The 17,341-nt window shown below is 36.8% G+C and overlaps 2 protein-coding genes across 2 annotated transcripts in view; one reads left to right on the plus strand and one right to left on the minus strand.

Annotated features, from left to right (window-relative positions):
* LOC124602110 (telomerase-binding protein EST1A) overlaps positions 1 to 451 on the minus strand; it is a 338,716-nt gene extending 338,265 nt beyond the window's left edge. The window contains exon 1 of the mRNA XM_047136296.1: positions 371 to 451. Within this exon, the coding sequence (XP_046992252.1) occupies positions 371 to 419 (49 nt within the window). The 5' untranslated portion in view covers positions 420 to 451. The remainder of the gene's footprint in view (positions 1 to 370) is intronic.
* A 58-nt stretch (positions 452 to 509) lies between these two features.
* The window catches only part of LOC124555008 (POC1 centriolar protein homolog A-like), an 18,484-nt gene continuing 1,652 nt past the window's right edge, over positions 510 to 17,341 (plus strand). The window contains exons 1-6 of the mRNA XM_047128791.1: positions 510 to 1,053; positions 1,131 to 1,348; positions 1,737 to 1,926; positions 5,931 to 6,132; positions 7,345 to 7,446; positions 13,112 to 13,204. Coding sequence (XP_046984747.1) covers positions 929 to 1,053; positions 1,131 to 1,348; positions 1,737 to 1,926; positions 5,931 to 6,132; positions 7,345 to 7,446; positions 13,112 to 13,204 — 930 coding nt within the window. The 5' untranslated portion in view covers positions 510 to 928. The remainder of the gene's footprint in view (positions 1,054 to 1,130; positions 1,349 to 1,736; positions 1,927 to 5,930; positions 6,133 to 7,344; positions 7,447 to 13,111; positions 13,205 to 17,341) is intronic.

Raw genomic sequence — 17,341 nt, forward strand, 5'->3', positions numbered from 1 at the left:
CATGGTGGTTTGGGATGCGCAACTATCCAAGTATAAATGAGAATTAACAACAACCACTGTACGACATAACCAAACATTCTCAATTGCATGGATATTGTCGTGTACAGCTCTCTCATCTAAGATATGTATCAAGGGAAGCATTGAGAAAGACGATTTGGTTACGCAAAAAAGTGTTAACTATTGAAATCACAGTTGATGCAGCCCAGCGACTGATTAGTTTTCCTATGTTTTCATACCCAAATCCGTCATACACAATAACGAATTGCAATGATCTGATTGTCACTGATACACAAACGCTTAAATTTCAACTAATCGTTTACTACTGTTACAACTGTTATAAACAACAACACAGTTCTACAAATTTACTTACCTTGCGAAGCATTTTCCCATTTATTGCGTCCTTTGTCGATATTCGCCATGATGCTTTACTTGCCATAACCAAGAGTATAGCCTGCCAAGCGCAGAGCACTATCGATAGTCGAAAATACGCAGAACCATGGTGATTGCCAATCAACTAAGTGGAGAGTGTTTTCGTTTCGACTGTGAAATTCCCTACCGGGAATTCAAATTTTTCGTACAGAGCGCCAATTTATTGACAGATCGAAGTTATGAAACACCATGGTTACTTCATCACGTAGCTGAAATGCATTTGATTTTAAGGCAGGCTGATATCACACCACCAGTAATTCATTGACTGGCGCCTCTGAATGTCTTGTAAAAGCGGAGATGTAAATAGTGGGCTGTTCACCCTTTCCGCAATGAAACAATTAGTGCAATCTAAATGTTCGTTGCAAAATTTTTATTCGTGATCGATATATGTAAGCGTTATACCTTCTTTCCTGATACACACGTTGCGAGACTACTGACTACATTATATCAATGAATAAATTGTAACTCGTAAACTTAAACTATTGTTTTCTAAAATATAATGGATTTTACTAGAAAACAAGTATTTGCCCCTGGAAGGACGTTTTCCTCAATCCGTTCGACTTACAGAACCCAGCCAGAACCAGAACCAGCTGTTGATGGAGAGATAGTGATCTCTCACACGATGTAAGTAACAATTATAGAACAGATCTTACGGCCCAACTAATATGAATGATAGCTTGAACAATTTCTTCTCTTTACAGGCAACTCAAAAAAGAGTTGTTGTGTGTAAAGTACACACCAGCATCTGAATATATAGCTGCTGGATTTAATGATGGTCAGATAGGCATTTTTAGCTCACACCAAGGGAAGAAATATTTCCTCACAGATGATGATATAAGACAGTCTGGTTCCCCAATTACAGATCTTAAACACCGACTTTATCAAGACACAGGAAATAGAAGAACAATCACTGCCACTTGTAAGAATCAAACAGTATGTTATAAGTAATGGTAAAAAAAATCTGTTTTCAACGAACAATTTGTAAAGCTAATATTTGAAGTCAGCAAGATAGTCTGAGGAATACATAATAACTATGAACCCATCTTATTGTTTGGTATATACATCCAGTTAAAATGAGATATTTATAAGAGTTTTTAGTGTTACAGGAAGTATTGCATTTTGATAATTTTGTAAAGGACATTCTTCAGAAACTGAAATGCGTCACTGTTATCATCTATGAGACAAGCAAGACTTAGCTTTTAAATTGACTCAAGTTCCATTGCTTTACACTTGTAGAATGTAAGTAATAAGTACAAAAAGAGCATTTTGGCCAAGTTGCTAATACTATTTGTGTCAACAATTCATAGATGTAGATGGACGTGTTAAATGTTGGGACTACAACAAGAACGATTGCATTTACACAATTCCAGAGCACAGAATTACACTTGGCCTAGCATATCATCACAGCAAACCAAAATTTGTTACTGTTGGTGACGATGCAAAAGTATTTTTATATGATGAAGAAACAAAAAAACAAGAAATGTTTTTCCAGGCCAGGTTAGTACATCAGAAATTTCTGTGAATGTTTTTAGTGAAAAGTTGGATTTTTTGCTGTAAAAATTATGTATAAAAATTAATGTAAAGCCAAGAAAGCAGTGTGCTTGTTTATAGTTGTATGTGGCAATAGTTATGTTACTATTATTTTATTTAAAAGCATTTTCCAAAATATTAGCCACAAACATTGTTAAGTATCTCTATTTGTAATCACACATTGTAGCAATGGAAAATCAGAAAACATTTCTTTATTATCCATTCAGTCATAGGTTTTCTCAGAATCTTTCTGGATATAGAACAAGTAAAGCAGCACATGACTAAAGCAGCTCTAATAATCATATCCAAATGCTACATCAATTATTATTAGTAGTAGTTGACTTTTTTTAGATCATTACCATAATTGGGACAGACAAACTCCTCTGCTACAAAGAAATATAATTATACCAGTTCAGACAAACAATATAGAATCAGCGAAGTGTAATTTATCAATTATCAGTACTCTTATCTTGTTCTTCCTTTTTTTATGATCATTCTGAATATGGACCATGCATTTTAAAAACTACACCACCTTCTTTAAACTTCCGAGAAAACAAATCCATTGCTGAATATGGATAGGGTCTAATGTCTTGCCAACATCATGTTTGTTACACTTGGAGCAGTAACTCTGTTGAAGAGTTTATGAGCGAGAACAAAGTGCAGCTTTGTTGGTATAGGAATAGTTCAACCCTATATGACATTATAGTTCAAAAATGTCGGCAGTTTTTTCCTACGTGCTCCAAAGAGATTGATCAGTGAGAGAAAACAGAACAAAATATGTCTAATGAACTTGTGTCCAGAAATGCGGCGTTTCCATGCTAGAGACCATTGGTTCAGTCATACTATGTTTCAGAGACTGTAGTCTAATATTCGCTGTGTTAGACCACAGTTACAGTATGCATGGTTCCCTCCTAGAGGGTGGTACTGTTCCTCATAAGTCCTGCCCTAGCGCCCTCTCCACGGTAGTAATTGGTAAAGTTGTGTCCAATTCACTTCTCTTGCTGACACTCAGTTTGTAGTGGATGTGATACAGCATTGCACACAATGGTTCTATATTTTAATCGAGAGCTTGCCGACATGATGTTTACTTACAGAAAGGCAAATGGCAATGAGTGACAGGCAGCATGGTTATATCAGGAGACCTATCCCCACTGAGAATAACCACAGCATTCAACATTTGCAACAGTGTTTCACTGTTTGTCTGAGACAGGATCGTTACAGGAAGCAGGAACTCATGAAAGATGTACCCAAAATGTTTGGTCACCAGACTTGGAGGAAAATGTGATTCATCTACATCTACGTGATTACTCTGCTATTCACAATAAAGTACCTGGCAGAGGGTTCAATGAACCACCTTCAAGCTGTCTCTCTACCATTCCACTCTCGAACGGTGCACTGGAAAAACGAGCACTTAAATTTTTCTGTGCAAGCCCTGATTTCTCTTATTTTATCATGATGATCATTTCTACCTACGTAGGTGGGTGCCAACAGAATGTTTTCGCAATCGGAGGAGAAAACTGGTGATTGAAATTTCATGAGAAGATCCCGTCACAACGAAAAACATCTTTGTTTTAATGATTGCCACTCCAATTCACTTGTTCCGCCAGTGCACTAACACTCCAGAACAGGGCAGACAAGCACAGTGAAGGCAGTCTCGTTAGTAGACCTGTTGCACCTTTTCTGCCAATGAATTGCAGTCTTTGGTTTGCTCTACCCACAGCATTATCTATTGATCATTCCAATTTGAGTTATTTGTAATTGTAATCCCTAAGTATTTAGCTGAATTTACAGCCTTAAGATTTGTGTGACGTATTGCGTAATCGATCGATACTGTGGAAGGTGACTGCCATGTCAGTACCAGGCAGTTGGCCTGCCAGTACACGGTAAGTCAGACAACCATGTGGAACATTCACCGTGACAATCATTACAACCCTTATCACTTACAGCATGTGTAGGACTTACTAGCAACAGACTTTCCACATCACGAACAGTTTTGTCACCAGTTCCTTCACCAGGCAACCACAATTCCAGGATTTGTGTCATCCGTCCTATTCACAGATGAGACAACCTTTACGTGGAGTGGTATCTTTAACTTTCATAACAGTCTTCTGTGGGATAGTATGGGGAAACCCCATCGTATAGTGACTGCGAATCATCAGCATCAGTGCCATTGCAATGTGTGGGCCAGGAGAATTGGTGACCATATCTTGAGACCAGTCTTCCTTCCATGTCACCTAAGAGGCTGGAACTATCAGCGTTTCTTGTGGGTGACTTTGCCTCCCCTGCTGGAAAAAGTGCCATTGATGATTCGAATGGTTATGTGGCTGCTGCATGATGGTGCTCCAGCCCACTTCACCATTAACATCTGGATGCATCTCAATTGTGACTTCCCTGGTCGAGGGATTGGACGAGGAGGTCCAGTTTTATGGGCTGCTCATTCACTGGATCTCAACCCATGAAATTTCTGGTTATGGGGCCATCTCAAAAGCATTGTTTATGCAGAGCCCCTTCCAGATGTGGAGACACTGTAGCAGCATATTCATGCAGCCTTTGACACTGTTGAGAAGCAGCCTGGATGATGTGAATGTGTGTGAGAGAACATGCTATAGCATGTACAGGCTTGTGTTGAGGCACATGGAAACCATTTTCAACACATACTGTAACTGTGACTGCATGGCACAGTGTGTATTAGACCACAACCTCTATAAAGAAGCATGATTGAATAAATATCTCTAGCATGGAAACCATGCATTTCCAAACATGAGTTCGTTAGGCCTTTTTTGTCCCATATCCTCTCATTGATCAACCCCTAGAGAGTGTACACGGTGGAAAAAATGAATGTAGATTAGATTTGTACCTCATTATCCCTAATAAAAATTCACAGTTTTGATCAGTGTTACATATTGTTCTGCGGTGATCTGTACTTGTATGTCACAATAAATTGTATTCTGGAGAATTTCTTTGGGAAATAGACTGATGACGTACACTCCAGTATTCTCTAATTTCGCCATTAGTCTATTAGAAATTTTATTTTAGACATATTGTTACACTGTTATAGTGCTTCTACTGGTCATGTTTTATGCAACTGTTTGCTTCTTCATACTTTAGCAAGCATTTCGACCCACACAATGATGTATTAAACTATAAAATCATGAGACAGAATTGTTGGCCAATCCTTACTTAAAGGAAATGAAATTTTTATTGCTGCCAACAGGTACTTATATAAATGTAGATTTTGGAACTATTAGTTCCTTCCTTGGGGAGGAAAGAGGTGGACATAATGGGGAAGATTAAAAAGGAAGGAAAAGTCTCACAGATCTCAGTAAGAGGGGATCTTCTCATCCTGGAGTCTGAGTGACCTGTCCTTCCTTCTTAAGCTCCCCAGTCTATCCCTCCCAAGGAAGAAACTAATTGTTCCAAAAGCTATGGCAGTTTTGTGTAGTTTTATATATGTGTCTATCAGCAGTTGCCCAGTAATTTTGTCCCATAATTTTACAGTTTCCTCAAATTGAAATTTGTTTTTGGTACCATGGAGCAGTACTTAGATACTGTCTTCCAAAATGTAGTAATTTATTTGAGACTGACACTATTAATAAAGGAGTTTGGGAATACTTGTGGAGGGGAGAGGGTTAACAGTTGTGAACAAAAGCAAGGCTCTGGTTTTGATTCCTAGTCCACTACATAGTTTTAATCTGCAAGTAAGCTTCATTATCAATACTTTGCAATTTTATGTCTCTGCCATGAAGAAAATTTTATACTATCTCCAGCAGAAATATTTACAGTTAACATTTTTGCCTATCAAATAGTGATAATGAGTCTTGATCTCTCTAGAATAAAACTATTTAATTTCTATATCATGATGAAAACTGCAGGGTATCCATGGAATAGTACAAACATATGCTGTGATTAACATTCACTGTAGCAGCTAAAATTACAGACAATTTTTAACTAACATTTATGTATTTTTACAGTGAGTCACCTATCTACATGGATGGACATACTTCACGTATATTTGCTGCCCGCTTCCATCCTCAGCTAAACTACGAGTTTATAACTGGAGGATGGGACAGTACAGTTCAGTTCTGGGATATGCGACAGCCACATTCTATCCGATACCTTTTTGGAGCACATGTTTGCGGTGATGGACTTGATATTAGTATAGATGGAAATGAAGTGAGCCAACACTAAGTTTGATTTTGAATACTAGTAATATTGATAGCACAAGAAAATCAAAACTTGACTGCAAGTGTCCAGAGCATTGGCAGAAGTAAAAGAACACACAATGTTTTAATCTTAGAGGCATTAACCCATCACATCGAGGAAAGAGCAAAAATTAGAAATTGTGAAGCAGACATGCAAACACTGCCGCCAGTTTCATGTGCAGATGGAGAAATTATGAAATCAAATTAACACATCTTATTTTAAAAAATCTTCATGTATCTTCACTGCACAACATGGGAGAGAACAATGTGTTTGTTTATGAACGGGTTTCTCTGTGTACCAACACTGAAGCATAGAGGTCAGGAGAAAGTGTTTGGTGAAGAAGCCAGTAATCAAGAGCACCTAGCCTACAGAATAAACACGCTTACCGAATTCCATACTGCCAAATCCATTGGTGAAGCAAACCACTCCCTGCACCTTTTTAGATTTATTTCTCTCCTCGTTTAATGAATGATTCCCTTGGCTCTGACAGATAGCACCTACAAATTCTGTAATATACTTCTTATCATTCCTCATCTAAGAGTACTCTCTTTTGTGCTGCTTTTTTAATATTTTGTAACCTTTGTACAAACACTTGATTTACTCAGTGTAATGGGAACTGTGATATCTGTTATAAACTCAACATGTTAATTGTGAAAAACATGTTTTTAGCAGTTTGGATTATAATTCCTGATGGATTAAAATACATTTTTAGACATAACAAATTGGTTTTGATCAAATTGTGTCCAGTTGGAACATCTGGGTTTTTACAACCTTTGTGATTTTTGTTACATGGGAATTAAGTCTTGGTCTAATGTGTGTTACTGTTATAACATTTTGTCTCCCCATGCTGAACACACCATCAAAGGTTGATAAAGATGAAATTAATAGTTTTATTGTATGATAATTTGTTTTGTCTCTATTTCCCCCCACCCCCGTGGTTTTTTTTTCCATAGTAGACCATCCGACAACTAACTGAATGCCTATTTTAAGTCTTCTAAAACATATTTGTTCAAAGCAGTCATTACAATGTCTGATATCTTAGAAATTTTTGTAATCATGCTGGCATATTTATCATGATTAGTAGTTAAAGAAAATCTAGGTTTTATTAATAATGTTTGCAATATGGAATACCAAATAATTGATAAATAATTCTTGCTGTATGATTCTCAATGTATCTTCTAGATACTGACATGTTGCTGGCAGAAAGAAAATCCTTTGCAACTGTGGGATTACACTTCCGGAAAGTTAATCACCAACAGCCAACCGGACTTGCAAAATGCAATGGTAAAATATTACCTGCTAAATTAAATTGTTGCTACAATTCACAGCTATAAGAATGTATTTCCTTCACCTATACGAATATACAAAATGTTAGCAATAGTGAGGAACCTTCCGGCAAAACATAAATAACTTAGGAGTAAAGCAGACCACTCACTGAATAATAGAAACACTGAGTTGTCAACAGGCACATTCCCTTTTATTTGTCCTAGTCAACAACTCATCACTTCTGCTATTTGGTGAGTAACCTCATTTACTCCTAAATTATGTGCAAAATTCAATAGCATACATTTCTGTTTTACGGGAAAATGAGAAGGTCTTTCATTTATATTGGATTTATACAGGTGTTGTTATAAATAAATAAACACAGCACAACTAGTCATCAGACTTTAATTATTTATTTACATTATGTGTTGGAGGCTTTGTTCCACAGTCAGGGGACAGTTTCGGTTTTTAGTTCAGCAGCTTTGCTCCAGGAATGCAAAAATGTTGAAATTTCTGCAGTCCTGGGAACCCGACTGTCAAGAGCTCTGCATTTGAACTTAATAAACTCACTCTTTTCAAACTGTATTGTTTCTTTCCTGTGAGGAATCCTGTAGAGCTGTAAACAACATTTTGATGGAGTGCGGTCTTCAATACACATCATAAATGAAGAATTAATGTTTACTGACTGATAACATTGTGTTTATTTATTTATAGTTTAAAAGTATAGTGGCAGCTTATGAGTTAAGCTTTATTCCACCAGGAGAAAATGTTACATATATTTATCCACTGATCAGGCAGTAAATAACAAATGAAAATACAGGTTTGCTAAATGGGATCATCAGACAATGAAAAATCCATGACACAATAATGACAATATTCTGAAAACAACAGACTGCTACTCACCATAGTGGAGATGTTGAGTTGCAGACAGGCATGACAAAGAGGCTGTTGAACAAGTAAGCTTTCATATACAGGGTGGTCAGAAATTTCCATTACAGACTTCTAGGACTAGTAGAGGGGAGTGAGTACATCGTATTTTGAATAGGAACCCATGTCCGGAAACGTCATCCAATGAGACTACAGAGCATCAAAGTTATAGGTGCGGGCATCTGTAAATGTACGTATACATGAGCTGATTCCGTAATGATGTTACAGACTTTGTAGGATGATGAAGAATGATAAATGTATTAATTTGAAGTAAGGATCCCTGTACCAGAAATGAACGAGTTGTACCTTAACTGCTATGAACTCTTGCTCAGTAGAGGAGATGTGTTTCACATCAGTGAAGATGAACGAATGGTCAGGTATGCAATTTAAAGCTCACATTTGTTGGACATTTTTTCTCGTTTTTGTCCACACTACCACCAATGAAAGTTACCGGCCCTACACTCTTCGCAACACAAGAACTGGTACATGTATTCAACTGTCACAGGTATCAGAACGGATTTCGTTTATAACTTCCGACTTGTTCGTTTCCGGTACAGGGATCCTTACTTCAAATTAATACATTTATTGTTCTCCATCATCCTAGAAAGTCTGTAACATCATCACAGAATCACCCTGTGTATACGTACATCTACAAATGCCCGCGCCTATAACTTTGACGCTCTGTAGTCTCGCTGGATGATATTTCAGGACATTCCTATTCAAAATATGATGTACTCACTCCCCTCTACAAGTCCTAGAAGTCTGTAATGGGAATTTCTGACCACTCTGTAAATAAAAGGCATTCAGAAGAAGGACTTTGGGCTGAAAGCTTACTTGTTCAGCAGTCTTTTTGTTGTGCCTGTCTGTGACTCAGCATCTCCACTATATGGTGAGTAGCAATCTATCCTTTTCATAATAATGTCCTTAAATAAGATCGGAGATATTTTGATACTTTCTAAATGTTGGGTTCATAAAACTTGTTCAAAAGTGAAATGTGTTACAAGGGGCAATGAAAGAACAAAAGATAGTGGTGCCAAAAGCACCCTGTGTCATGCCCTGTAAAGTGACCTGTGTAGTGTATATGTAGATAAGACGATGAATTACATGCAAAGATACTAACAGAACCGGAAATTCTGTAACAAAGAGTGGACTGGGATGGTATAAACTAAAACATGTATATCCAAGAATGCTTAGAATTTAAGTTAATGCAAGCATCATGTTATATTCAACAGTAAACACAACAGTTAGAAATAAAGCTAGTGAACTACATTACAGCACTTGCTTGCAAGCTACCAAGCACAGAGCATTGGATAAAGCGGATGACAGGAATATGCGGAAATGTGCTTCAGCACTAACAAATATTGGATCAGTTTGCCTGACAAAACAGTGATAAATCCATATAAAAACATGAGAAGGCCATTTCCTGTAGATATTCAAAATCAGTATTATGATTTTCTTGAATCAAATCTTGAAACAAGAGCCATAATTCAGAAAGAATTTTCATTCTGCAGCAGACTGGACAATTAAAACTGTACCCGATAAGGGCTTGAACCTGAGACCTTTGCCTTTTGCAGGCAAGTGCTCTCCTTGAGGCTGTGGGTAAGTCAAATCTACACAATATCCTGAGTGCTAATCCCACAAGGCATACAGGAGAACTTCTGTGAAATTTTGGAAGTAGGAAATGAGGTAATAGTAGGAGTAAGGCTGTAAGGGCGAGTCATGACTCGAACAGCTCAGTCAGCAGAGCACTTGCCCGCAAAAGGCAAAGATACCTGGTTCAAGTCCTGATCCAGTACACAGTTTTAATCTGGCAGGACATTTCAAGAGCCATAATTATTAAAATCCTCTGCATGTACAACAAAACAGTCTTTTCATCATCCATAATGTGTATTTAGATGATACTTCAGACAAACTTTTCCCCCTCATAGTGTGCATCCATGTTTCTGCCCCTATACCAAACCTGTATAATGTTACACCAGAGATGACAATGATAAAACATGTCATCAGAACACTAAGCATATTATTTGTCAATCCAGTTCAATGCTATGTAACATGACAATAGTAAGGCAAATGTTTCTTGAATCATTCGCCCCTTGTGTTTCTGAGTTTACAATAATGTAGGTCATGGTAACTGGTTTTCCATACATAATTGGTGTCACCATTTGCAAAAATGCAAGTGATTAAGTTAGTGAAATATAATCATATGTGAAGATGGATCACTACTCATTAAATACAGAGACAAGGAACAGCAGACATATTCACAGACAGAGGTGCAAGGATGGGGCGACAGGTGACGACATGGCAAAGATGTGGATTGGAGAGAATGGGAAACAGGAGATGAAGGGCTAGGAAAGATGATGCCAAGATGGTTGGCACCTACACAAGAAACTGTAAGGAGAAATACTTAGAAAGTTATAGAGGGCAAATTGAATGATATGGAAAAGAAGATATCGGGTGAGTTAGGTGAACGCAAAAACATAAATTGGAGGAATGTAAGGCTGGACAGGGACTAGCAAAAAATTAACAATATGTTGAGAAAAAAAGTCCCACATACACCATTCACAAATACTGTTGATGGCAGAAGGATCCAGAATGCATTTGTTGCCAAACAGCCACTGAAGTTGACCACATTCGTTGAGCAGTGTGCAACTCCACTGGGTTATCTAGCTGGCCCTTGGACTCGTTTCACACCACAATCCACATGGATCCTCTCCATCGCTATCAACATTTCTGATGGTTCAGTTGCGAAATATTTCACCCAGAAATCCTCTGTTCTCCCAACTACCTTGGCTTCAGTCTCTGCTAGTCCCTGTTTTCCAATTGCCTCTACCTTTTCTCCTGAAAGGTCACACTCCTGTCCCCATGCCACACTCTCTCTCTCCTAATCTAGTTTCTGCTTCATCTTACCTTACCCATATTGTCCTTTCCTTACCTTTTTCTCTTACTTCAGGTTTCCCATCTTCCCCTGTACTATTTTACCGGTATTCCTCCAATGGTCCCTCAGTTCCTATGCCGGCAGTAACCATTTCTCCTGACAGCACCTACATATTCCACACTGGGACAATCTTTTCCAATATATCTCCCTTTCAGTTCCTGTCTCCCTAACCCATATCTTCCACATTTTCATCACCACCTATCCTAGCCGCCCCAGCTGGGTTATTGGGTTATTGTAACAGAAGAAAATTGTGTGTGTGTGTGTGTGTGTGTGTGTGTGTGTGTGTGTATATATTTTCGTCACATCCCAAATTTCCACTGATGCACTTACTGAACAAAACTTCTACAAACTAGCAGGCAAACATGAGCAATGTGATACTAGATTCTAGAAACAAAAGATCTCTCCATCTGGCAAAAGAAAACAAAGGATTAAAAAAACAAATAAATGGGATAATTCAGAGATTGAGCAGAAAGTTGCTGAGGACTCCAAGGAAAATGACGCTTTACAGTGAAAAACTAACATCAAAACATTAACAACTTGTAAGATTTGAAAATCTGAGGCAACCTTTTGCATTCATTCACTTTGCTAAAGATATAATTTTAATAAATAAGCAGCAATCATCAATTCCTCTTTATTTGTCTGTCTGCTGGCCTTCTATACAGTGATTGATTGTCTTTTCTTATAACATTGTTCATTGAGAAATTATTTCTATAGATATCAATGTGAACACACAGAAATGAGATGATACACACGAAATAATAAGTGAAAATGATACAAATAAAAGAAAAAAATAACGTGACATCTTCAATAATGGAAAGGGAACAATGAACTCAGGAGACTATTACTGCAAGTAAAGAGTCTGCATACACTTCAAAGATTATAATAATAATGATGATGATGATGATGATAATAATAATAATAATAATAATAATAATAATGTAGTTCTAAATAATCATATGAAACCATTTCTGTGAGTTGTCACAAGTGAAAGATGACTGATGATTATTCCAGAATCCAATATCTGCTACTAGACTAATGTAACAGCGAAGCGATATGAAGTTGGATATAACACAGTCAAAATAGGTACTCCATGGTTAATTTACATCCGATAATTTTACAGAGTGTTTATGAGACCAGGGATATCAGTTGACCTGAAGAGAAATCTGTAAGCAGTGGTAATACATGAGGCTCTTGCATCAATATTTCAAAAGACAAAATGTGCAATTTGTAGAGGAAGTATTAGTTCAGGAAGTTAGATTGAAAAGGAAAATTTGGAGGAAAGATACTGTAATTACAGAGTGCTCAGTGGACGCACAAAGCATGCCTTGTTTTTTCTCTCACTACTGTTTTATAATTTTGACGCATTATTTCGCTCCGATCTTCAATAATCTTCAGACTTGCCAAAATATCTCTCTTTTCTATAAATTTCCCCACTCATTCTTCCTTTATGGTGGGAGACTGTTGCTTTCTCAGCTGATCTGTATTGTAAATAAAGTTTTTTACTGTTCCTGTTATACACTAAATAAGTTGCCTGATTTTAATACCTTAAAATTATTTGAATTAACAGCTATTGACAAGGTGGGGGGAGGGGGGGGGGGGGGGGGGAGAGGAAAAGGATCATTTCACACACACACACACACACACACACACACACACACACATATATATATATATATATATATATATATATATATATATATATATATAGAGAGAGAGAGAGAGAGAGAGAGAGAGAGAGAGTACAATTGATTTTCCTAACATAACTTTATGAAAAAATGTATAGTTAAAATGAGGATATTATGTAATTTTCTTTCATTTTAACAGCTGTACTGTGGGAAATGGATATCAAATGACTTGATAGTTTGTGGAGGATCATCCCCAAATTTACTGAGAATTGTTGATCGAAGATTGATGGTGGTATGTTTCTTTTACTTACAAATAATCCAACAATATTTCACTGAAGCTATTGATAAGCTACTTTTAGAATCTACTTAATTACCTTACAAAGGAATAACAGTCAAAATACTAGGTAAACAATCACATGCAAGAAAATATTATAAGAATGAAACTATGCAAACTTCCTGGAGCTATTAAATATATTGTATTTTCCTCATATGTGTGCACATGTGTGTGGGAGAGGGCACTCTTAAATCTGTGGTACCCACTCACAAGATTTGTAACTATGTGTCCTTTTTTTCTTTAACATAACTCCCCAAAATGACCGAGTAACAGAGGAGAAGGTTGGGAACAAAATAAATTCTAGGCCAAAAAAAAGATACTTAAAACTACATTAAATAGATGTAGGATATCAAATTCTAACACCCTAAACATGAAGCTGGAAATGCAAATGAAGAATATCAACATTGAGGTTGCAATTTTTGGAAATTCATAAATACTTTCTTCATCGGTAGGGTGTGAATGATACAAACTTCTTAAACTAAAAATATACAGGTGCCTCACTTGTGTGTTTCTTCTTTACCCTTTGGTATTTCATGTTTTTAAAGCTGCATTAGTTTAAAAGATATTCTTTCTTTATGTGTGTTTTCCCATCAACCTAGCTCATATGTTTCCTTTTCAACATCTCATCTATGATTGAGATGTATTAAAATTCATTATAATACTTCTCATAACATAAGGAATAATTCCTACAGAGAACGAATGGATGGGAGGAAATGGAAGACAAGAATTGGTGGGTGGCTATATGGGAGGGATAAGGGCTGGAGATCAGAAAGATAAATGAAACGGACAACAAACTACATACAAAAGCGGTAAGCTTAGGAAATGTGATGATAAAAAGAGAAAGAAAGAAAAGAACAGGAGACACAAGTGTGACTGGGGGAAGAGGGTAAAATAACAAGAAGAGACAGATCACGGCAGTTTCAACTAAAAACTGGTCAAATAAAAGATGGGAGTGGGCAGATAATGGAATGATTTGAGTAAATGAAAGTGGAGTTAATGGCACAGCATGACTCTTAATACATGTGAAGAATGAAACAACTTCTTGCAAATGAGACCAATTCCTTCATTTTTAAATGAAGTCAGTCCACTTCAGCTGTTAAAATATTATTTACTGTAATTGCAATTTTGACATATGGTCACTGTCAAGCATTTTAAAAGCAGTCAGTCAAGAAATAAAAAACATGTAATTACGAAATTGGCAAACACCGAAAAATAAAGATTTCAGTGCTATTTACATGGTACTGTAGCATCTTGCAGCTTTATGACATTGTGTGGGTTACAATGTCCAACGTAAGTAGCTATGAAATTTTCTTGTTTCAACATTTGTCAATTTTGTAATTATGTGTATGTTATTTGGTGACTGACAGCTTTCATACTGCTTGACAATGACCGTGTATCGAAACTGGAGTCACAATAAATAACATCTTAACTGTCTAAAGTGGAATGACTTCATTTAGTAATTTCATAAAGGCTGTGAACGCAGTCCCCGTCAAGTCCTTCATATTATTGCACAAGGCTATAAGCCATACTCTAACACAGGTTTCACGATGGGTTTGTTTATAAATAATTCTTCTGCAACCAATCACGATTTTCTTTTTCACAGGACGCATTTCGGGAAATGATTCCCATTTTCAAGTTCGTTTTTTGTATTTGCTATTTCATTTCTATGTGATGATGTCGATGTGTGTGAGTCTGCTTCATTTTGTTGACTTTAAGTTTCCTTATGGTCCATTTGTGCAGAGTCTCACATACACTAAACAGAAACGCTGCACAAATGGACCATAAGGAAACTTAAAGTCAACAAAATGAAGCAGACTCACACACATCGACATCATCACATAGAAATGGCGTAACAAACACAAAAAACGAACTTGAAAATGGGAATCATTTCCCGAAATGCATCGTGTGGAAAATAAAATAAAACCATGACTGGTAGCAGAAGAATTATTTGTAATCAAACCTATTGTTTTCACAGTTCCAAGCTTTCAGAACCATTTATAATGGGTCAAATCAGATTACAGGTTTCATGAGTTGTCAGAGGACAATGTTTGTTCATGGTCATTTACCGTATTTACTCGAATCTAAGCCGCACTTTTTTTCCGGTTTTTGTAATTGAAAAAACCGCCTGCGGCTTAGAATCGACTGCAAAGTAAGTGGAAGTTCTGAAAAATGTTGGTAGGGGCTGCCACAACTAACTTCTGTGTCGAAAATATGTAGCGCTACACAGGCATGCTTTGCAGGCATAAAGATAAATACTGGTGCCAAAACCTCTGGGTCAGTAAAAAAAAATTAAAAAAAAGGTGGAAGACGAGCTTTTTTTCTCCGTCCCGAGTTTCGACCACTGCATTTTCATACATTATCCAACAAAGTAAATATAAATTCCATATTGTTCATCTTCGAACATAGCAGCATTTCTATGTACTACGAAAATCCGACTGGCAAGACTGTTCGTGATGTTTGTCAATATGGCCAACTCTATGTTCTGAATTTTTTCCTCCCTGTGAGAAGAGATGGTTGCTAATAGGAACTTTTTTGAATTGTGAATCACATGCAGTATTCTCTTCACCATACAAATAATACGAATATAAACATTTTGCCACGTATTCTTTCGTGTTTGCTGCTATCTCATTTAAATCCTGTCTGCCTAATAAACTACGAAACTAGTGTGAGACAACAGCAAACGCGGAAGAATATACATATCGTGTCATGTTCATATTCGTATGCCTAATAGTGATACAGTCAGAAATGAAGCACGGCAATTGCCTAGATTTTTAAATCTAAGATGACTCTAATTTCTGTGCAGAATGTAGTGTACAAAAGAGGCGTCTGCAAAGATTTTCAAACGGAGAAAAATTTTAGCTAAACTCTTGTTCAGAACATCATCTATCATACGCAGTCTATTATTTGGTTCTTGTTGATCATTACCAAAGAAAGCAGCAGTGTAAGCAACAACAAATAGCAGTCTCTTGCCATTGTTTCGCTAATGAGACAATTCCTCTCTTTTTTTTTTAATTGTAAGCGGTAGTAGGGCGCACAAAAGCAAGCCATGCCGCAAGCGGCGACAGGTCGTAAACACATCATCAGAATGCGACAAACAATGCATGACACATTACAATAATGCATTTTCAGCTTAGAATGACGTAAACACCCATAACAAAGAGAACGGCACTTATCAGATCAAAGAAAAATAAGCAATCGATTCAAACCAGACAAAGCACATGAAAAAGGAAGGGTACCCGTATAAATACGAACGGAGCGCCTGACGCATAGCAATGGCTACCTGGTGAAGCTTAACTGCTAAGCTTATGACTCGAACTAAACTACTGTAGCTGTATCGTCATTCATTCTACCAAAATTGTGTCTCATATTACAATGAACCAGCTTTGTTTTGATTTGGAGGTGCGGCCTAAAACTTCTCTCTTCCCTTGAATTTCGAGTCTCAAATTTCAGGTGCGGCTTAGATTCGGGAAAATTTTTTTCCTTGATTTCGAGTCTCATTTTTCAGGTGCGGCTTAGATTCGAGTAAACACAGTATATTTTTTGAGCTTTTTGTTGATAACCGCAGAGTAGAAAATTCTGCTGTGTTCACCACTGAATAAAAATAAATAAATAAATAAATAAATTGCTGTGGCACTCCTGTTAGTGGCACAGGACACTATGAAAACAATTTAACTTGTCATTCATTAGATTCTGAAAAACAAGCAAAAGATGTTCAGATACTGTAATTGTTATATATTACATAGGGCCTTGTCATTTTCATTACTTATTTATTTGAAAATGCTATACATCTGCTTGCTAAAGATTTGCATCTTAATATGAAATCAGCATACGCTAATTCTAGCATTCTACACTAATTACGATTTGCTAAAGATATATGAAAGAATTTCAGAAGTCCAGAAAAACTAGTGTGTAGTGAAACAAGTTTCACCTTGACAAGTTTAAAACTTTACACTCTCTGTATCATATGGTGCACATGGCCTAATAACTTTGACCTAAACATCGCATAGGTTTTTACACTGGACATACTAACACAAAATTGCTCACATAGCAAAAATTTAATTTTGGGAACTAAGTACGCTCTAAGAAATAGATCTA

The sequence above is a fragment of the Schistocerca americana genome, chromosome 1 (genome assembly GCF_021461395.2).
Source record: "Schistocerca americana isolate TAMUIC-IGC-003095 chromosome 1, iqSchAmer2.1, whole genome shotgun sequence".
NCBI lineage: Eukaryota > Metazoa > Arthropoda > Insecta > Orthoptera > Acrididae > Schistocerca > Schistocerca americana.